This window comes from Erithacus rubecula, assembly GCF_903797595.1.
Source record: "Erithacus rubecula genome assembly, chromosome: 6".
NCBI lineage: Eukaryota > Metazoa > Chordata > Aves > Passeriformes > Muscicapidae > Erithacus > Erithacus rubecula.
In genome coordinates this window covers 30,576,913-30,601,368 of record NC_136688.1, presented here as the reverse complement: position 1 = coordinate 30,601,368, position 24,456 = coordinate 30,576,913, and the positions used below count along the sequence as shown (strand labels likewise).

At 33.8% G+C, this 24,456-nt stretch overlaps 1 protein-coding gene across 4 annotated transcripts in view; it reads right to left on the bottom strand.

The window, feature by feature from the left end:
• FMN1 (formin 1) overlaps positions 1-24,456 on the bottom strand; it is a 170,747-nt gene that overhangs the window by 14,838 nt on the left and 131,453 nt on the right. For all 4 annotated transcript variants that reach the window (XM_079308080.1, XM_079308082.1, XM_079308081.1 and 1 more), the window contains one exon: positions 21,023-21,115. In XM_079308080.1, the coding sequence (XP_079164206.1) occupies positions 21,023-21,115 (93 nt within the window). The remainder of the gene's footprint in view (positions 1-21,022; positions 21,116-24,456) is intronic.

The following is a 24,456-nucleotide window of genomic DNA, read 5'->3' as shown; positions in this document are numbered from 1 at the left end:
AAAACACATGTAGTAGATTCTAAATGCATGGCATGTACATGATTTTTTTGAAAAATCAGCCAAGAATTTGAAATATGGTCAGTGAATCTGAGCCCCTCTATTACAGAATGCTTACATGAACTACTTAAAAGGATTTGATTTTCAGAAGATAGGCATTCTCCACTATTGAAAATGTTCCTTGAACTGGATACTCAAAGCAAAACCACTAGTTTTTGTTGATCAAGTCTTACATAGAGACTACATATACAGAAGAGCAACTTCAGTTCCAGCAGAAGATCACACATGTAAAACAACACTATTGTGGAAAAGTTATTCCTACTCCACATTAAAATAATCCTGTAAGTGCTAATGTTAATATAAACAGAATTCAGACACTTTTATACAAAGATAAAGAACTTTATCCTTTTGCTCTCAGACCACACGAGTTCCTGGCTGAAAAACAAACTTGGGTTCACAGACAATGACTTAGAGAAACTGGTCCTGAATGACTCAATTTCATTACAAGGCTACTGACAAAGAGATTTGTACTATGATAGTTTAAAATGAAAATAAAAATGGATTTGCTGTTAACAAAACAAGGTAATTTCAACCCATACGTTTCCCTGCATTGGGTGTGTTGGAGATATTTATTCCTATTATTTCAATATGGCCAATAGCCAGAAACAATGTTGTGTGCCCTTTGCAAGGAAAGCAATCAATTCTATATGATTAGGTTCTCCACCCCAAATCTTAGTGGCAAGACAGCTGCAAGTGAAATGTATAGGGAAGCTTTGATTTGTTGCATTCATCTCAGGGTCCCAAGAATTTGCCTAAAGTTAACCCAATATACTTAATTCATTATTTTAATTTCTTACCATTAAAAGTAGAAAACACAGGTTGGAATTCTAATGATTCATAATGATATAAAATTAACTACACAAGCTGAACTGTCTCTAAAGTTTTACAATGGATTATGACATAAATAATTTATTTCTAGTTTTCAAGAAGATGGAAAATTAAGTAAGGCAAATTTCCCAACCTAGCTACACTCCCAGCTACAATAGAAACAATATCTTCAGGCCCCTACACATGAAACAAAGTAGCTAACAAGCTATATATTTATAGTTAGATGGCAAGACCTGATTTACCGTTTTAAATCTTTCAAGAATAGGATAAGGAAAGATAGTGAAAAGATATTTAAATTTTTTATACAAAGTAAAGAAAAAAGAGGTGACTTTTAGGAAGAAACACACATAGTTTACATTAATATAACAGTGCTTGTGTTTGTATACCAATAAAAGGGGAAACAGGAAGGAAGAAAAAAGCTGTATTATATAGCAAACAGTATTTCCTGTATTTTTAAATTTAAATACATGTCTATCCAGGAATTGTTTAAAAGCATTATTTGAAATTTAGATGTTGAGACTTGTTAAGAAAATAAATTAACAACTTCATATAACAAATTCTATAATACGTAAGACAAGAAACCAGAGCAATTATCTTATCTTCCAAAACATTTCTAACCAATTTTCCACTCAAAATTTGTAATATCCTGCTCTTTTTCTCCCCTTCCACAACCTGCAATGACTAGCACAATCAATATTGTCAGCATAGGTTTCCACAAAACAATGTATTTTCATCAGCAGAGTCCTCAAAGCCCCATAGTCAAGATATTAATCCTTGTCTTAATTTGTGGACTTACTGAATGCAATGCAAATGAATTACACAAACGAATGAACTTATTTCTTTTTATTTCTCTTGCAACACCATGTTTGCTTGCATAGGATTTGCTTTTTGCAGCGGTGGAATGATGTAATCCTTTCACCCTTAGCCACCCTTAGCTGGTTTCATCAGCTTAAGAATGTATTATCGGCCATATCAGACTGGCAGAGGGGCTCACCCAGCCTCATACCCTGCCCCTGGCAGCACTGAAACAGGTGCTCTGTTACAATTATGCACCAGGACTAACACGTTTCCCCTGAGTGCACTCTCGGCCTCAGGTTCTGCAGATCATATATTTCCTGCTTTGAATGCCACTGTAATGTAATTCTCAATGGATTCTCCCTCAAGAACTTGCTCATTCTTTGTTCAAGCTCTTATAAGCTTTCTGTTTTCCACAACTTGCTATGGCAAATATTCTATAGCCCAGCTATATGCATCACATTTTGCTTGTTTTGAAATGGACATCTGGTATCACTCTTGTATCAGAGAAAACCTGATTGCAGTGAACACTGAAATACAGTGTCTATTGGCATGAGCATTTGATTTGGTTTGCAGGTAGCTTTTGGTGCTTGTAAACTGATTTCCATTTGGAGGAAACTAAACAGGAAGCTCCACAGCAAACACGCTTCAATATTTATATATATAAAAATATATATAATATATATAATATTTATATATATAGGGACAAAAGTAACATATATATAATATATATAATATTTATATATATAGGGACAAAAGTAACATTTGGGCCTTCAGACATCTATCCACATGAGGTGGATAATCTTATGAATTTGCCTTATGAATCATATATTTGTGATGACTTCTTTTTACTGAAATGAAGAAGTCAGTATGAAGATTCACCATCCTTTAAGAGTTTAAAAAGTGAAGTAGTATTAGAGTAAAATGGTAAAAAATCCTCCAATTCATTCCTTCTTCATATTCTACTTGTTGAGGACGGAAGAGAACATGAAACACTATTTTGAAAATGAAAAATTAGCAGAAAATATTTATTTTTTTAACAGGCCTAATGTTAGCAGCTTCCGGTTACTAGAAGTTACATACCTCTTCATGCACCAGGTGACTATGAAATAGATCTCTAAAGAACAAAAGAAAGAAAATACTGGATACCAGCAAAGACTGAAAATTGAGAAGGTCAGTAACTGACAGAGGCAAGCAGAGAATGCACTAAGAAAAGTGTAGAGAAAGACAAAGAAACAAAAATGGGTAGCCACAACTACACAAAAATCTCTCAGTTACTTCTGCCCCTCTAGTGAAAATTTTAACACTCATTGAGTCTGAATGGATAAATTTTCTGTTATTTCTTTCTGATCTTAAATGTATGAGTGCACGTAAGGATAATTCACTGAAGTGTATTGATCTAGTTGGACACATTACAGCTTTTCTTTTATTTTTCAGTATTTTACTACTTTAAGATTGGAAGATCTGATGCATAAAGTTTATACAAATTTTTGAAGCATTTTGAAGCAGTGATAATCTCCAAAATTACAGGAAAACTGCAGCAACTAGCTATTGGAATGGAGATATCAGAACTACTAATTTTATATTCCAAGGCCAGGTTCCTATGATTCAAAAATATATGCTTCAAGAACTTTAAGAGACTGTTTTGTATATTATAGTGTTTTCTGCATAGGAAATTGCCACCCTAAAACAAGTATTTTTTTTTTTTTTCCTTGATGAGGGAGATATGTCTTTTCAGACTCATGCTTTCCAATCAATCACAGTAAGATTAACACAGAATCTATGATAAGGCATAGACAAAAAAAATAACTCTAACCAAAACTCAACCTTAAAAGCAAACAACAAAACCAACCAACCAACCAAAACAAAACCCGTACTGACATTCCTCTTGGAACTTCATAAAGCCTGGACAGAGACTGATAAAACAGTGACAAAAGGTTGTTATGACATTTCTAGCCTCACAGGAACCTACCTTCCTCCTTAGTCAAAACTAAAACCCCTTAGGTAGGCATGTTGAAATGTAGCCAAAACATGAACCCCATCCTAGAAACATACTAACCCATGATTTAATGGCTGAGGGAAAAAAGTATATCCCCAGAGAGGTTTAGCTGGGTTATCTTTTCCCAAACTGAGAAAAGTCACATTCTATGACATTATCAAGTTAGGAGAACAAGAAACAATTTACCTTATTTTCTTGGTCTTTGTAAAGCATGACCATGCTTTGAAAGCATTATCACCACTTGAAAACAGTGATCCAAATCTCTTAGATATTATCATTGCTGGATACTTGGGTATCAGAAATTGAACCCAGAAGGCTCCCAGGCTATTTTCACCTTTACATACAATTGTCATGGAAGAGAAATTGTTTAATAACCCTGTTTAATCAGGGACTTTGGAGAGTGGAAGAATAACCTCAAAGGTGTCCTGGGTGGGCAAAATGACTCTGGAGGATTGTCAAAAGCTCTACAGTTAGACAGTTCTTCTGTTTCTGAACAAAATTCTTGACATGTTCAAACTACCAGCATACTACACTACAGCAGTACAACATCCAGCAGAATTGCAGCAGGATGAAATAAGCCTTCTTTAGTTTTGATTTCAATATATCTGTTTACTCTGACAATCTTTGAACAGATTTAATTTTTAGGGAATCCTTGACTCAAGCCATATTAGCCTAAAAGTAGCAGCATGGAAAACAAAATTTTCATAGGGATGCACTTGCTGGCACATGGCATTTCTTTGAGCTGCAAAGAACTACCACAAGCAATCGAAACCCTTGGGTCTAGCAATCTAAACTCCTTCCCAAAGGTTGCTATTTTAGATCATTGTGGGTTAACTGTGGCCAGTAGCTATGCACCCCACAACAACTCACTCACTTTCCCCCCTTCCCCCTCAGTCAGATAGAGGAGAGAATAGGAAGAGAAAAAATCAAAAAAACTTATGGGTCAAGACAAACATAGCTCAATACATGAAGGGGAAGAAAAAACCAAGGTGATACAAAAGCAGAGTCATGCCTAGCCATTTTTGGAGCAATACTTCCTATCCCAAAATCCTTTCCTCTCCTTTTTCACTGCTGAATGCATGGAATGCTGCATTTGGGTCAGCTATGCTGGTTGTGACCCCTTCCAATTCTTGCCCACCCTGGCCTATCACTGAGACAAAGAGAAAGCCCAGACAATGTACAAGTGCTGCTCACCAACAGCCAAAACACTCCTGTACTCTGTTAACACTCTTTCAGGCACAAATCCAAACCACATCCCATACCAGCTGATATGAGCAGTACTAACTCCATCCCAGCTGGACCCAGTACAACAGCACACAGCCATACAGAATAATCATATAGCCACAGAGGTGAATCCTAAGATTTAGACAAATTGGATAACTTGGCTGTTTAAATACATAATAATCAAGAATATAGATTTTTTTTTTGTAGTAGAGGTATCCAACAACTTGATCCCACATGTTAAACAATCTGTAGTTTTCAATGCAGTATGAAGCTTTATTGTTTTTGCTGATGATAGCAAAGCCAACAGCATGTAGCTAAAAATCATATAAGTGTTCATAAGTATCATCAACACCCATTTAATCTTTTTATTCTTAGTGTAATCTCACTGTCTAGAAAAAGACTGGGCTCTACATAAAAGGCCATGAATAGAATACAGTAAAAAAGTTATTAAATAATTTATATTATATAACATGTGAAATTGTATTTTAACACCTAACACTGCCAGAATCTGCTTTCTTGAAATGTCAGTTATAAAGGAATAGAAATAAAATTAATAGCAAACAAATTTCAAACAAATTTTAAAATGTCAAGTGAAAATAAACAAGTATTAGCGAAAATCCACATATGAATGAAAAGGAATGTAGAATCAGAAAATGATTGTCTTAATTTTCCTTGTTTTCTTTTTCATTATCACTCTGGAATATATTTCTTTTTTAAAAATGTGGCTAGATGAACAAGAGTGAGTCTGGTGTTCAGTCTGAAAATTGGGGCCTTGGAATTGTTAAAGACATGGAAAATGATTTTCTAAGTTACTGTCTTATGCTGCTAGGATGAAGTCTTTCATTTCATACAGACTGAATAATTTTAGAACAGTTTTACTTTTTGAAATCATATTGGATGGTAAAGAATTTAGCAGCACAGAGTATAAAAGTCCTCAGAAATTAGGTACTTCCAATTGGTAGGCTTTATGAACTCAGGGAATTCAAGAGACAGCCTGGAAATTCTATATAAGTATTTTATTGTATGACCAATATGGTTTTCTATTATAATGCAAAAAATCCCCAAATAAAACAGTCCCATGCCTGTTAAGAGATTGTTCTTCTATTCTGTCAGTTAAACAAGGAGGTCTGGGAGAATGGAATCAATGAAACTTGGGTCTACTGTGGGTCTGTACTTTAGTTAGTTCCCAGATGGATTCATTAATGTTTAATTACGGGGTGAGTTCATGATACAGCCTTGCTCTCCCTGGAAGGCTAATAGGGTCACTCTTGTCTATTTAGCCATGTATTTTTATTGAGATTTTAAGAGCTTAATATCTCAGGATCTCTAACCTTGTCACATTTGGTCAAAATTGGAAAATGCATCAAAAATTATTGGCAGGGGAATAATCAACAAGCAGTGTGATCACATGAACCTTGTTTCTTTTATCTCTTCTTTAAATTAAAATATGTCACATTTTTAACATGGAATTTGGCTATGCCATTTCTTTTTAGACAATTTAAATACTGGTATAGACACCTTAAATCCTTTCAAAACAATCTTCAGAACACTTGCTGCCATGAGGTCTTAATCACCCTTCCCTGAAACAGTTCTCACAAGTTTATTTTCCTCTGCAGTGGTATGAAAGTTTTTTTTAACTAAGAAACCCACATCCAATGATGTGAATGTATAAATGTTACTGCAGCCCAAAGAGTGTCTGTGCAGTATTGGAAAGTTTCTTAACAAACAAGTATCCCACAAGTTATCAGGAATATAAGTTGTCAACCTGTATCTTAGGTATGTGTCAAGAAATAAATAATGTCTATTATACAGAAATTGTTAAATACTAGATTCAGTACTTTTAATGTTACGAAAACATAACAAATTACAGACGCATACACACAGACACAAACACCAGCAGAACATGCTCAAGCAACACATTCAAGGAAGTGTTTATTATCATAGGTAATAAAAAACCTAGGAAATTATGTTTTCTTTTAAAAGTGATAATGCTGTCTATAAATGTGCCAGAACAAAGTGTTGAAGGTCATTTTACCAGAACATTACAACCAAGCAGGAAAAAAAAAAAAAGCTATATTTATTTTCATAAATTCTATTTCTTAAAATGTGTGTTTCTTAGTGTGATGCTTCTATTGTATTTTGTGAAAGAGGATTTTTAAACTAAAAGAAAATTAGCTTCCATTACTTCCATACAAAAGAGTAATTTTTTCATTAAATAAAACTAGTCTTATTTTCCTGTATTCTGGAGGCATTAATTACAAAACAAGAGTTAGCATGACATTTTTTCAATTTTATTAATTTAATTAATTTCTTTGAAACTCTATTCTGTTAAATTGTAACCAAGACATTAATCTTACATTCTCCCACACTTAGTGTTCCAGATAATGACAATTTTTTAAGGCGTGTTAGTACTTAAACACTAGAGAGATACATATTATAACTCTACTTCCTTTTTAATAAACTGCTACAATATTGTGTTTTAATTCCAACATTAATCTCTGACTAAATGTATCTAAACAGTTTACGGAATTGAAAAATTAGTTTTAATCCTTTCAAACAGAACAAGGTTAAATCCAATATGTTCTGCGTCTGGGAAAACTAACTATCCAGATTATCTGTAACTACAATCTCTTTCTGTCAGTTTTGAAGATTGGCCCATTCTTATACCAAAGACAGTATTTTTAAATAGTTGATGATTATTGAAAGCCAGTAAGAAGCAGGTCATTAAAAAAAAAAAAAAAAAAAAAAAAAAAAAAAAAGTACTATTGAAGAAAAAGATTCATTTTATGTTGAACTAACAGCTAATCTGTTGGGTAAAGAATGAATAATTATACAAATAGAATTAAACTAATTGAAATAAAAGAATGGATAATAATACAAATAGAATTAAACTAATTTCAGAAAAGCTTTGTGAAATTTGCAGCCTGAAAAGTTTGAGGAGAGAAAATCCACAGCAATGCCTCCTCCTGTGGAATGATAACAATGATTTATGAAGCTCAAGTTATTTCTGCTGATTGAGCTCAGTCAAGATTGGTTTCACATGATCAGCTAAAGTACAGAAATCCGTGATGTGTAGTGGCCCCACATGTTTGAGCACACTAGGACATGCTCTTCTAGGTGATCCAAACGTTGGGGGTGGGGGGTTAAAGGCTGCTGCTTTGTTTTCTTTACATTTTCCCCTCATTAGGATACACTGCTCCTGCAAAGTTAGCCACTTCTGGTGGTCGGGAGCAAAGTCTCATTGTAAATGCACAGCAGGATAGTGGCAAAGCTGAGATTAATTCTCCATAGATTTATATAGACCTTTCTCACTGCTGATTGCTTGTACTGTTTCAAAGGTGTGTATGTTGCCTTTTTTTATTGCTGCTTACTGACTTTATTCCAGCATATGGTGGTTGGCGCCATGACACAAAGTGAACATTTTATACTAGAATTAAAGTGGATTTTTGACAGTTTCTGTCAGAAAGTTCAGAGCAAAGAATTTGTGAGACAAGATTTATTGCATATTTTATATGGGACACATCTGTTTCTTTGCTATGTTTCTCTTTAAACAGAAAAATAGCAATGAGGTTTCTTTAAGAAACAAAGGCTGTCAATAAAAAAAGCATGAACAGAAAAACTACATTATTGAGAATGAATTTAATCATTCTGACCTTCTAAAAATGTGTTGCTTGGAAGTATGACAATCACCTTTCCCTTTTTGTTCAGCCATATAGACAACAGTATAGATTTTCAACTACAAAGCTACCCATATTTAAGGGTAAATAAAATAAAAATGAAAAACAAATTAAATCTAAGTATTGATATTAGTCACATTTAAAAGCAAGGTGAAATATTAAGGTAGATTTTGCCTACTTTTTTAACATCTGTAACTGCATCTTAATGATGGGAAATGTCTTAAAATAAAAATCCCCTTTCCAGAAATGTCTTATGAAACTATAGGTCAATTACAAGAAGATATACAGCAAAGTTCCCCACATTTATCTATTAATATCACTAAATCTGTTATATATAGTTATAGGTACAACTACATATATAACTATACTATAAATATATATATAACTATAAATAAATAAATAAATAAATAGTTTGGCCTCTGAAGTTCAATTTAGTCTTCTTAGCACCTGAATTAAAACTGAATTTGAAGAACACTTAGCAAGATCTTATTTAAGAAAAAAAATTGTATGCATTAAACAAGAAAGTAAAAATCTTTCAATAAAATTCTGAATTTTTAACCAACAATAGTATTGCTTATAAGGATTCATATTTAATGTAAAACCCTAAGATTCAGTTTGAGAAACATGAAGTTTAAATAGGTAGAATCAAACAAGGATAAAAATAAAGAAAATATACAGCTCAAAAATCACATGTGCTTTTATGAAAAGACATGGGTATCTCATTACTTCTAATTAAAGAAAACAACAATAAAAAAATCCCTTCTGTTGAACCACATAAATTCTAAACAAATAGTTATGAAATATAGTTAAAAATACTTAAAGGTTCAATACTTTCTCAAAAAAAAAAAAAAATGCAATTTCCTCTACAAAATAACAAACACTTGTCGATGCATTAATTCTTGTTTTTAACTCAAAGATTTTCTAGTACTTTAATTTATGTAGGAAAATTGATCTAGCTAAAAGTTTGAAAAGCCTTTAATTTGAAATAAAATGTAGAAATAGGCAAACTTGGACCTGGATCTCTCCTTCTTACCACAAATAAAATACAGGATACTAACATTAAAAAGTATTTTGTTAGGATTCTTTTTAATGATGTCACTACAAGAAACACCAAACTGCACTCAAATTCAAGGCACTGATATTTTTTTTTGAACTTGGCTTCTTTGTGATAAACACATGGAAGAATATATTTGAAAACTGTATCTCAATTTCAAAATAAAAACCTGCAAACCTACTGTTCTCCTCATGGGGAGATCTTGTGAAAAGTAAAGCATGTGTGACATGTTAGTCAGGTTATTTAATTCAGTCCTTGAAAGTACTTGAAAACAACTATGATGAGAAAAATGAGAGTGTATATAAAAATAAAAATCTCATGTTAGCCTGATTTAAAACTGGAAAAATAACAAGAGTTATTACTGCATCTACCTGATCTACTTTGGTGTTTTACAGCTTGCTTATTTTCTGCTGAACTCTATGTTGGGAACATCTGGAATTTTTTCCCTGCAGTGTATGTAAACATTTTTAAATGTTTCTGTTTATCCTCATATAAAAGGAAAGAAGGGGATATACATATTAGATAACAAGATCAGGGAATGTGAGTGCACCAGCTCAGCACATCACTGCAGACTTTCTGCTTGCTGTATCTCCAGGGTTTTATTATTACCTTTGAGTTTATGAGATATTGCCTATCTCTTGGAAATGGCTTTTACTCAATAATAACAGTAGATCTGTGCAAAAGACAATCCCAACCTTCCCATTAGTAAAAGAGTGAAATATAATTGTAGTCATAGTTAAAGTTTTAGTTGACTACCATTTTGATTTGATATTGTGTATTGAACCACACAAAACCTATTTCTGAGAAAGATAATTAGCACAAATAATTTGCATCTAAATTCTTTATGCTGTAATGAAAAGGTCATAATGAACTTAATTCCTCTTAGATTTTTCTCTATTAGAACAAGTAAGTCTTGAATCTTAACTTTAAGAACTTAAAAAAAAGTTAATAAATCATACGTAGGTGAAAGCAATAACAGGCTTTGGAATTTAGTTCATCTACATTTATAAACACAGAATATTCTTTCCATCAAATACTTAAAGGACAACTTACTTTAAAAATTTTTTCAAAAATATATTGCAAATAAATTTATTGTTGTTTATTGTTAATTTATTACTTTAAATTTGGCAAGAAATTTTAAATCCTGAGAAAATTTACTTAATTTGTAACAAAACCAAACCAGTATCAAATTACATTACAATGAAAAATGACTGGAATTTAAAAGGAAGAACAGTCAAGGAAGAACAGTCAAAGTTCCCCTACCATTATTTCAAATAGACATCACAGAATTAGCTCTTCTAATTAAACCTGGGGACTCTCTGTTCTGGGAACTGCCCAATTATACGTAAGGAAAGAATTCCTGATGCATAAAGCTTAATAATCTTTAACACACACCCTATCCAATTCCACTTCAAGTCAATGGTGGGTCAAGCCCTTTGTGTAACACTGAAGTTAAGGAAACACTCTAAACAATTACAGATAACTACATAGATAATCAAAACCAAGCAGTTTTTCCTTTAAGCATTATACTCTTTAATGTCTGAAGATTTCTGCTTGGCCAGAGAAGATACACTGTCATGTCTAGGGCACCAGGAACCTCTGCAAAACCACATTCTCCACATTCTGTTCCAGAGATGGCAAAACTTTGTGGAGGGAACTATTTGACGGTAAGATATTCCAAAGATGAAAGACTTTGTACACATGCTCTGTACAGAGTTATATCCTGAAGTCAGTTAAGAAGCTGAGTATTAAAAAATATTTTTTGACACTTTCAAAATGGTTGACTTGGGACAATGTTTAGATAGCTGAAAAATTCTGATGCTAAAGGGGTTAGAATTGATTTACATGCCATGAAAGAAGTATTGTTCCAATAAATTTCATCTCTTAAGAGAAATAAAACTTCTCATTTCTCCACCTCACTCAAGGTGTTCAAAAGCGTGGTAAAGGCTCTTCACAGGATAAAGGTAAATTTTCAAATATCTAGCCCTGGCATCTGAAGTATTTAGGCACAAAAATATCAGAGAAGTTGCAGGAAAGGTTGAATGATGACCTGAAATCAGATTCTTTTTTTCACATTTCAAAGAAGTCTGTCTTTAATCACAGCTGTAATCTCCCAAAACTGTATTATCCATATGGTTTTACTCTGTCATTCCTCAATTTTGAGAGCTTGGTAGCAACCTGGTGCTTTGTCCTTTAACTAGCTTGAAATTTCTGATAATTGCCCTTTGAACATTGTGATTATTATTTTTGTTCTCAAAACAATGGTGCATCCTGTTGAACAAGACTGCAGGTTTTATCTGTTCTTATTGCTTAAAACAAAATTCAGAGTTCACATCATAAAAACATCTAATCCAGAGAGCTTCAGTTTCTTGAAGAAATTTTCAGCATCCAGTATTTTTATCAATCATACTCAAAACCATTAAAATAGGATATTCACGTGCTCACACAGGTCCAAAAAATAATTGAGAAAAAGTATTAACATACCAAAATTACAGAAGTCTACAGAGAAATTCCATGTAATTGCATACCAGATTAACCATGCTACTGTCATAATCAGTTTGTATTATACGGTGCACTGAAGGGCATTTCCAGGCTTAGTGGTGTGGAATTACAGAGCACAGGGGCAAACACAAGGTGAGAGAGACCAGTGTGAGGTTAGGTACTGGGGTCTCTTGAGATCAAGTGTGTTTGGGCCTTTCATCATTTAAATGCAGAAATCTCTTCTATCCAATCTTTTCCAATTCTACACTGCTCTTTCCTGGCAGCAGGATTTTCCATATATGTAAATAACTGCTCATAGACTATATAATCTTAAGTGATACATCAGTGAGCATCTTTATTTCCTGCAACAAAGCTTTGACAAAGACTTAAATTCTGTTCGTTCACTGACTCTGAATATCAGAACATGAAGACACAAAAAGAAAAAAAGATAAATAGGATATCATGCAGGAAATTCCTAAGAGTATAGTGAAAAAAAGAAAAGGCTAATAGGAACCCTGTGAACAGCCAACATTTATAACCTAAGTTCTGTTTGTCTGTAAGTCTATGATAAAGAAAATTGAAGAAATTCAGTGGAATTTAACAGAAAATACAGGTTACAACAAGAATTTAAAGAGGAAGTTGAATTCCAGATTGCTTTTAGTGGTTATAGCAAAGGCATCAATAACTCCAAGAATAGATTTTATAGCTACCATATGCACAATTTTGTATTAAATCACAGGTATTAACACTAACATTCATTATGTCACTTAGCTACTATGAATAGGAAATTCTTCTCTATCATGACATGCCAGTGACTTTGTAACAGCCATGGTAATTCAGCAGACCACAATCAAATTCAAAGGCAGTTGCAAGGAACTGTTTTCCATAGGAGATTCCCTTCTTGTTTTCTAAGAGGAGATGACATTGCATTTTCAATTACCAGTTCTTCTAAATTACATTCATAATGCATATTATAATAGTGTGTAACCTTCCAAATTCTGTAGGAAGTCATGATATAGTGAAACTGGTTATAGTAATTTGATGTATATATATTCAAAAATAATAAATTGAAAGTTTCCTGAAAAGTCATAGATGTAATTAACACCAATTTTCAGGACTTTGATGTTGATAATTCTTCTGGTAGTGTGGGAGACAATATTAATTTCAGAGTAAATTCTTGTTCTTTGAATCAGTTCATTGTCAATATTGCATTACTTAGGAGGCATATGGATGCAATCACATTCCAGGACAACTTATTTGGTGTCCTATAGACTGAGGCTATTGTCTAACTCTACAATCTCAAAGTACCACAGCAATAAGGTTTTGTGCTTTGCAGACTCATGCCAATTTATGTAAATCACTCTTTCATCTGTTTAAATATGACAATCTTTTGAGTGATGAAAACAGTTATGTCTGTCACAAAGTTTGAAAGATTAAAGTAATTCTGCTCCTGGCATATAAAACAGTGTTCCAGATCCAAACACAAACTTTGCCTGGTCTGTAATGTCATTGCTGGGAAGCATAAAAAGTTTTAAGCAAACATTATCACTGCAAGGAAGTATGACATATTTTTCATGTTTGACACTGGACATAAATATCCTCCCACACTGTTTAATGTGAGAACTGCATATGTGTGGCAGAGATAATAAAACATCTCAGTGAAAACAAGTGGAATGAAAAAGAAGTTACAATAAGAAGAATAGAAATAAAGCTTTGAAGTTAAAAGTCTTCACATCTGTACATTTTATTCACAAGAGGAAGAACCAGTATTTGATATGCAGAGTGGATAGTCACACAATCTGGAAGAGTCTCATGCTTTGCAGGAATTATTATCTGTTCAGAGATGCATTTTTAGTTGACAGAAGCAGCTTCATAATTGCAGGTAAGAAAAATCTGGTAGATTGTAAGATGCTTGCAAGTGCTATTGCTCTTCTGCTGTTGTTTACACACAGTATTTTAACAGAGAGCAGTTAGTGAAATGTAGCAGTGTTCTTAGAAATTATTCTTGATTTTCTTACTTCACTTTTTCAGCATTAAAACATTCTAGAGATTTACAAACACAATGCAACACAAGTACTATAATCTGATATGTATGTTAAAGCAGAGGAGTACAACACAAGTGGGAAGACAAAAATGTGACTTAACTTCACAAACAATTCTAGAATATTTCTCTTTCTTTCTATTAATGTTCTTCATGGGGAGAGAAGTTGTAATTTTTTTGCAGAGAGGCAAGAATTTTAAATAGTTCCCAGAGGTTTCTGATATTTTGGGATGTCATTACAGAAAAGCTCTACTAGGTAACTGCTTTGAGTAACAACTTAAAATATAACCTCTGTATCTGTCTTAGAAAACAACATAATATTGTCACACTATGAAAGAAAGTAAGTACCAATGTAACTTTCTTCCTAATCTTTGACTGTATTAAGATCTGTAAAGGTATGTCCTGTTGGCAGTAAGAGAGAAAACAAAGAAGTATCTTGAAAAAATGGTGCCTTGAAATGTTCTTCTGATTCACTACTACTAAATGACATTAACATCTTGCTTTATAATTCATAGACTGCTTTGAGAGAAAAGCAGCATTTTTGAGTGGAAATATTTTTTTCTGTAATAGAATAAATTATGCTATCATCCTCCTACACTCAAAATATGTATGGGCTATAAACTAGTAAGAAATTGCTTTACCAGGGTTAATACAACAGGTACTACTAGATGAGAAGCATAATCATGTACAAGTACCTATAGCACAAAAACAACATCTTGGAGAGAATATTTACATAGTGAGGAACAAGTAGAAAATTATGAACAAGAAATTCAAAGTTAGTCAACTGCTAGCTTCTATAATAGAATCATGGAATGGTTTGGGTCAGATGGGACCCTAAAGATCATCTAGTTCCAACCCTGCTGCCATGGGCTGGCTGGAACGGGTAAACCAAGTGCTTTGGAGCCCCATCTAAACTGGACTTGAACACTTACAGGGATGGGGCAAACCACAGTTTCTCTGGGCAAGTTGTTCCTGTGCCTTACCAACCTTACTGTATAGAATGTCTTACTATCCAATTTAAATCTACACTTTCTCAGTTTAAAGCCATTCCACCTTGTCTTATCACTACATATCCTCATGAAAAGTCCCTCTCCAGCTCTAGTAGCCCACTTTAGATACTGGAAGGCTGCTGTAAGGTCTCCCCAGAGCTTTCTCTTCTCCAACCCACATGGCCTTTCTAATAGAATTTATTATTTATTTTATTTTCTTTCCCAATGGACTACCTCAACAATCCTGTGTGGTGCACTTCAACTGGCAGATGAGGAAATGCAGATCAAAACTCCTGTTCTATACCAGAAATCCATTCGACAGTGCATTGGACTGGATGCATGCCCAGGTAGCTACTGCAGTCTTGCTAAAATTATTAAGAAAAAATCACTCAGCAGTTAAAAGTGGATTTGTGGACTGTTTCCATATGGTTGCTAAGATTGTCTGAAAAAACAGAATGCTGCAGTGACTAGTTTGGTCTATCACTGTTTTTCTATTGCACAGTCCCATAGATAGCACAGTGTTGACCTTTTATGTAGTATACAACACACAGCAGTTGTAGCAAAGCAATTAATCTAACCAATGTTTCCCAAATGCTAGGCTAGAATTTCTAAACATAGGAGAATTTATTTTTCTTTGGGAATAATCTCAATAGATTACTCTATTTGACACATCCTCCCTCTCTATCTTGCTTGTTACCTTGGTCACTTCAGTGTATCGTGCACCTTTCCCAAACAGATTTCTTTCCACCACTAATGAATTTCAAAAACTGTTCTGTCTTGACATCAGACTAATCGCTTCCCTGACTCTGTTCTAAATTAAATTAATTCCTGTAATACCAGAGTCTTCATCACCAAGATGCTTTATTCATACAGAAATGAAGACAAGCAGCTATGCTTTTCCTATGCCAACTGCTATGAAGCATAAAGACTTCTTCATTTTCAGATTCCAGTTCATGAGAGAGGAACTCAAGTTCAGATTAAAGTTTTTACAATGCTTTCTGATATGGATCCAACGACCAAGATTTTGTAAACAGATTTGGCAAGATCCTGCATGAGGTGCTATTAATTTCTGCATTTACTAAAATGGAGAAATAGTATGAAATAGTCAGGTGGCAAAATAAGACATAAATTGAATTAATTTTAGTCACCTATTCCTGTATGTCATTTACTTTCCAGTTTTTACTTTCTGGTATGTATTATTCCTGAGGGAATAGACAAGGAGAATAAGAAACACCATGGAAAACACCAATGGCCCTTCTAGTGAGCTGCACAGCTGCAGTAACCAAAATCTTTTTTTCTCCTTTTCAAAATAGAGTATTTTGCATCTTTCTTATAGCCACCTAAGTATTCTGATTTTTTTTGTGGGAGATAGTTTCATGTCAAAAGAGAAGTCTTCTAAGAAATTCTGAGCAATAATTTAATGAATTAAAGAGGATTCCAGACCACGCATTAATTTCATACTTTCAAAGGCCTTCTTGCATATCACAGCAATTTAAATGGAAAATAATTCTGGACATATTCTTAACTGCCCCATGCAGTAATTTCAATGGAAATACCATAAGCGAATACTAATTTATAATAATTAGTAGGTCTCCATCCTATAGAAAAACTAATATAATTTGTTGCACACAATATAATTAGATTTACTGAAGATTATTTCAACATTGAGAATAATTTAAGCTTTTTCCAAAAAGCATAGGCATATCAAATACAACTAGTGACAGTTTACACAAAATATCTTTCATGCGGGATTCATGAAGTACTTGACAAAGATTTTCTTTCACTACCAAAACCAGCAAGAATCATTATTCAACATTCTGTGTACCAGAAAAGAGGGGCACTTTCTGAAAAGGATATTAACCAACTGCTAGAATCACATATAAAGTAGCTAAACTGGGAATAGAACCCAAAGCTTCTGGCACCTAATTCCCTGCTGAAGGCACTGGTCTACATTACATCCAGTTATACAAACCAGCACTGACATCAGCAGAAGTACAGTTTATCCCCTCTAGCATTTGAGAATGTCAGTCTCCATAACACTCTCAGTGTTTTTTGTTACAACACAGCAAGTATTAGATTTAATTGGTATTAATTATAATTAGGAAATGTAAACACTTCAGTATAAGTGAATTGGGATTTTTTTCTCCTTATAGTATTTCCAACTTCACATAGACTAGAAATGATGGGAATTGCACGTGTGGGAAAAACCTCAATATCTATGAGTTCCAGCCCTATTTTCAAGCCAGAAGTTTCAGAAAAGCATCTGAGTTTTGGATACTTGCTGTGAGCTGGCAGAAAGATAACAGGCAATTTTTTCTTACATTTGCTAAAACCAGCCACAACTCTTTTTTAAACAAACAAAACTGAAAACAGATGCTTATTGGATGCTCAGTATTATCAACTAACTCCTAATTTCAGAGAAGCAGCTGAGTTTGCAGATACCTCTGACCTTGATATTTGTCCAACGCCTATTCTACTGCATTGGACAATAAATCAAGATGTGTTTCTGTGTTATTTTTCCCTATCTTCACTGTGGAATTTTACAGGATTTCCATTCTAATGCCACAGAAAGTACCATCTGCCATTATAAAGATTTAAATCAATCAGGTGACTGACAGAAAAACAGAGCTAATCATTATAGAATCTGACAACCTACTGAAAACTCAGAACAAAGTAGAATAAGCTGTCAAAAATGAGAACTTAAGTTATACTAAATTAAGTGTGTCTGATTAGATACCATAAAGCATAACATTATAAAGCAAAAGAACAAGGGAACATAAAAAAAAAAAATGAATGCGAGAGTAATCCAAGTGGTTTTGCTCTTTCTAGTATACAGAAGACCTCACTAAAAAGTGTCCAATAAATATACATAGAACTTACTGTCCCAGGACAGCATGCAGGAATGTATGTCTCTCTCTCTCTTTTCAAAAATACGTACATTATTCACACACATAAGGATAAAATTTTCTGTCACACTGACAAAGAAAAATATATCTCAATTTTCACATCAATAGGCAGAAACAGGAAAAATATTTAGAGAAATATTTTTTTCTATTTGAAATGATAATGTAGAGTTAAATTGCAATTTTATCTAAAGCAGAACTAGTCTTCTTCAAAGATCAACTGGGTATTTTTATAATATTCCACAGAAGAGTAGGATCAAAAGAGTAGCTCAGCATTGCAGGAGAAACCAGGTACTGAATTCTCTATTTTTTACAACTGTGTTGATATTATTTGCTATTCCTTCTGCCGATTTTAGCTGGGGTGGACCTAACTTTCTTCACAGGAACTCTTTCAGTGCTGTAGATTGGATTTGTGACCAAAAGAGTTTTGATAACACATCCATGTTTTAGCTATTGCTTAACAGTCTCCTGCACAGCATTCAGGCCTTCTTTATTTCCAATGTTGATGTTCAGAAAGAAGGCTGGGGATGAACAAGAAGTTGGAAGGGGCCAAGCCGAATCAATCAAAGGGATAACTCACACCACATGACACCATGCTCAGAAATAAATCTGGGAAAAGAAGGAGGAAGCAGGGGAGAAGTTTGGACTTTGGACAGTCTTCCCAAGTAGTGGTTATGCGTGATGAAATCCTGCTTTCCTCGCAATGTGAAATTTAGAAATGTCAGTTCTAAATGGAACTTAGAAATACTGTGGCCAACAGGACTAGGGAAGTGATAAAACCCACTGTACTTGGCACTAGTGAGGTCACACCTTGAATCCTGTGTTCAGTTTTAGGCCCCTCACATAAAGACATTGAGGTAATGGAGCGTGTCCAGAGAAGGGCACTGGAGCTGGAAAAGGGTTTTTAGCACAAGTGTGATGAGGAGTGGCTGAGGGTGTTTAGCCTGGGGAAGGGGAGGCTCAGGAGATGCCTTATCACTCTCCACCACTCCCCAGAGAGCAGAGCAACATGAGGGTCAGTCTCTTCTCTCAGGTAACCAGTGATAGTACAAATGTGTCAGGGGAGGTTCAGATTGGGTGTTGGGAAAAATTTCTTCACTGAAAGGGTTATCAAGTATTGAAACAGGCTACCCAGGAGAGTAGTGGAATACCCATCCCTGGCAGAGTTCAAAAAGAGTGTAGATGTTGTGCATAGAGACATTGTTTTAGTGGTAGAACTGGCAATGTTAAGTTCATGGCTGAACTTGATAATTTTTTAGAAGTCTTTCCAGCCTTAATGATTCTAAGAAATGGCTGAACACCTTCTCACTGATGGGAAAGAGCTGATAGAATTCCATATTTTGCACTGCTTCTTCACACGGCCTTTGCTTTCCCAATTAAATCGTCTATATTTCAATTAATTAGTTTTCTACCATTCACCCTTCCAAACCCTCTTTGTCCCCCATGGAGGGGCAGCAAGCAAGCAGCTGTGTGGTGCCAACTGCATGAACCACAACAGTTCTCATGAGATCCAGGGTGTAGGAAGAATTACAGAAGCTGTGATACCACTGTGGAAGACACCACTTGCTTAGGGTCCTGGCAAGACCAGGGAAAAAGTGAATTATTACAATGTTTTGGCAAGCTAGATCAATAAACATGCTGAAGATCATAATGGTTCTGTAGAAAGACAAATATATATATATATATATATATATATATATACACAGTTATAGTACTAGGTCGATCGATGTTATTGTTAAACTGTAAGTGAAAATTTTCAATTTAATACATTAGAAAGAAAATTAAACTGTCCATTTTTTGTTTTAAAAGTTCAGTGGCAAGGAATTTGCTGCTTAAATACTGTCCAAATACACTTGCATCTAAAAAAAAAATTGTATCAAATAAGGATATCCATTGAACTGCATGGCTTGGGAGAAGGGTAAAGGAGAGTATTAGCTTATTTACCAGTACAATTTAACTGCTACTTTTGAAACAGCCTGTTTTCATTTGTCAAAGTGTTTACACAAGACAGCCTCATGAAACAAAGTTATTATAAAGCCAGTACAACAATCTTTATATAAAGGATTAAGCTAATCAATAAATTATTACAATAATCTGAATGATCACTAATATTCTGTCTGGATGAGAAGATTCAGGTAGTTCAACTGACTTCTCAAATAGTAGATTGTTAAAATGTTCACCCTTTCTATGAGAAATACAATTAAATTCTTAACAATTCTAATATCTCTGTCAAAAATACAGAATTTGTTTTGTTTACTCAAAAGGACTGTACTCCTACAAGGGGAGGGGGGCGGAAAGTCTCTTACTGTATATATTTTCCACAGCTCCAGAAACAATGGTGCTGGCAGAATTAGGTGATGGGGAACACAGTATGGGAAACAGGAAGGAGCAGGACTGTTGTTTTCAAGAGCAACCTGCATTTACATTGTCTTCAGTTGGTGACCAAATTGTACCTTAGTTTTCACCATTAGCTTTCACTTAGCTTTTCTCCAGACTCTAACATGGTAAATCACTTTTTTAATGCTCATTTCTGTCTCACACAAGACAAAAATCTTTAAATGAGTCAGCTCAAAAGCTCACACTGGGGAGAAAAAATGACATGTATATATGTGGACATTCTCTAATAAAATGTCTTTCACTCTTGTCTTTTTAAGTCTTTGAAGCTTTATATTCCCTCTGATAAATTTGGTCTGCGATGAATATATTTTTCATTTTGTCTACAAATAATAATAAAGAACAAAGCACAAAATAACCAATGGGAAATGAGTGAGATCAAGGAAGTGATTATCTTTGACAAGTGATGCCTAAGATCTGTATAACATATATCAACATATATGAACATATATTAGGCCCATTAGGAACATAATCCACAGGAATTTTCAGAGGAAACAGATACTTAATGCAGCTTACATTATGCATAACTTTATAAACCACTACACTATCCGGCAATAAGTTTTTTTTCAGATGTGGTTACCTTTCTGAAAGAATTCCTCTAATTTCTCCTTGAAGGGCTGGAGATGTTCTTCAGAAGACTCTCTGCAAACTAACTTCATCTGCTTTTCAGAGGCTACAAAAAGATGAGACACATTTATGGCAGAATTAATGTACCAGAAGAAAATTTCAGCACCATAAGAGCCTACATGTAAGTTAGCCACCTGAACTTACTTTAGAGGTAATAGTTAAGCACTAAGGAATTTAGCAATTACACTGAAATAAAAAATACAAATACTAGTCTAGCATACCAAATAAAAAATTCTATATGTGTAGAATTTGTCTTAGGAATTTGTTCTAACCCTCCTGCATTGTGCTAGGGCTTGCTACTAACACAGCCTGCCTCAAATATGAATTCTAGATGGTATATTTAAAGCTTTAAAGTCTTTCTGTGGTGAAAGGATGATGCCTTGTATCTGGATTGATTTTAATCAATCAGTGCCAGGCATCCCATACTCAACCATTTTTCCTGAAACAGATGTAGAAATTCAGCATTATTTAAGTACTCCATCCCCAGACTGATATGAAAGAGTTGAAGTACATAAAGAAGTTAACTTACATTTAAGTGAAATTTGTTTACTATTTAATCTATCTGTTATTTTAAGAACTGATGCCATGCCAATTGCTGAAAAACTTCTTTTTTGCCAATGAATTTTAACAGGCCTAGAACTCCTAATAAACTTAGTGCATTCCAGTGTTCCACATTAAAGATAATGTGAGGCAGAAATCAAAATGAAGTAACTTTCCATTTAGCAGTTGAATTTATGAACCACTACAAGATTTTTCTTCCACAGCTTTTCATCCCCAACAAGCTAAATTTAGATGGAAACTTATTTTGGAGTTAAACCTAGGACTTACAGCTTGGCTGCATGAACTGTATTCACACCATATTGCTACCACCATTAAACAAAATTATCGTAAAATTGTGGAAACAGAAGTTGAGCCTGTGTAATTAAAATCTCACATTATTTAAATTTGCACTGTAGCATAAAACATCAATGGAAGATTGAAAATACATGGACACATTTTACTGTGTGAGTAGTATTGTGCTTGTAATACCCTTGGACCATCAGGATGGACTGAAATAAACTACAGCTTTTCAATTAATTGAGAGCACAAACACATTTTGACAATTCTTACAGAAAAATAGTGAAAAACACCCATTCACACCTAAGAGTATATTTTAAATTAGCAACCCTTCAAGACTCATGCAGGTTGTGTAAAATGGCCTGGGCTACAGTCTAAGATCATCTTTAATCTACAGTCTTATAACTGGTAGCATATAACAAACCTTTCAAAAGATTCAGAGTGAAGTTAATGGATATTTGTTTGTATGCCAGATAGTAGACAGAATGGAGTGGTGATTTAAAATACTAGACTGGGAAAGAAAGTCTTTTATTAGCTGCTCAGCTACTTGTCTTCAATAACTACTTGTCTTCAATAACTTAAATTAAGCAAAAAAAATTTAAAATCAGGGAAATTTATATGGCATCTTAAGATTCTTTTCTTATGACACATGCTGCTTACCATTAAAAATTTGAATTTTCTGTGACAATACATTGATTGAAATGTGTGTATGCTTAATATTTATGTTTGCAGAAATAAAAAGAAATTTCAATCAAGCAAACTGTAACACTAGTTAGGAAAACAACAGACATTAGAATTTTGTAAGTGGAAAAAATCTAGCAAAATAACAGACAGTATTGTAAGTTTCTGACTGTAAGTTTGAACAAGTTTATGTTCTTTTTTTTGTTTAAACAACTCTACAGAAAATCATGAGGCAATATTTAGAAATTGTTTTGAATAAATATAAAATGATGGAACTATAGAAGTAATACAGTACACACAATATGTTCAGACAATTGAAACACAGTAAATATCCATGATTCTTATAGTAATTTAAGGTTGCACAATTGCAAACCAGTATTTCTGTTATAATACACATAAATTTATATAAAATTATACAGAATTAAATTTTTATGAATATGCATTAGACTAATAAGCTTGTAGGTACACTAGTATCTAAACACACTCTAATATACTCTAGAAAGGCATTTTCCCAAACATTTGGTGTTGCTAATGCATCATCAGAAGAACTGAAAGCTTCCTGGATGCTTCCTACAAACTTTATTAACACAAGATTTAGAAAGATTACTTAGGTAGGTTCCATGTATTTAAGTGACCAAGACTAGGATGAACTGCTCCTAAAGTAAAAAGAAAGCACATATAAACCACCTTTAGTAATTTTTAAAATTGAGATTACTAACATTAACCTTAATGAGATGACAAAACCTACAGGAAAATCTGGATAAGAGGTACCAACACATAGAGCATATAGAAAAAATATTGATTTGGATAGTGAATTCTTAAGAAGAATCCCAATGCCCCTAACAAGATCAGTATTTGGAATGAGGGGAGAGGAACAGTAAGAAGAAAGGCACAGAAATGAAGAAAAATGGGACAGATGACATAGAATCAGTGAATCAGAATGCTGATTAAAACTCTAAAATTTGAGATGAAGTGAAATGAGATGAAATACCAGTTTCAAATGCTTAAAGTGATCTTAAAACAATGAAATTGAAAGAGACAGAAGAAGTCAAGCAAATGCTAGCAAATTCTAATAGTTTACACTATTGTAAACCCTGAAAAAGAGATCGTGCAGACTGAAGAAACCTAGAACATGGCCAGATTTGCTTGGGGATAGACATGGCAAGGAATGATGGGAGTGTGTTCAAAGAAATCAGGAAAAAGAATTTAATGGCACAATTAATGTGACATTTTTGATTAAAATTGCAGTTGTAATGATACATATTAAAGTCAGATGGTCTTTGTCAAGCTGCTTTTGTAATAATGGTGGAAGTCCACCATAGGACTGTATGACCTACCTCAGTTCTACACAAAGCTCTGGTAACTAGCATTCCACTGAATTTACTGTTATATAAGGTTTTTTGTTTAGTTGTTTTTTTATTTACTTGAAACATAATGTTAAAAATGTCATGCCAAACATTATATTAAAAAACACCCCTAAAAATGAAAAGTTTAGTTCCATAAATTGCTTTGATTTTCCTTGATAAAATACTGCATGAGGGAATCTTATATCTATTCTTTATACTTCATTCTCATATTCACTACAGTACAAAACTTTTCCTCTTTGAAAGAAAATTACTTAAGCGAAGTTTTTATTAGAACGATTTGGAGATAAAAGATCCTATTATGCATTACTTCTCTTAAATATATACTGAATAGCTGCTTTCTGAAAAAATGTCTTTCTGAAATTCTGAGGAATCTGAGGGATATTTAAGGAAGCTGACAAGCTATCACACTACACATACACTTCTCCTCTCATCATCTCATTCCAAAATAATCATTTGGGAAAATAAAAAACCTGTTTCAGCATTACTGAGTTCAAACAGATGC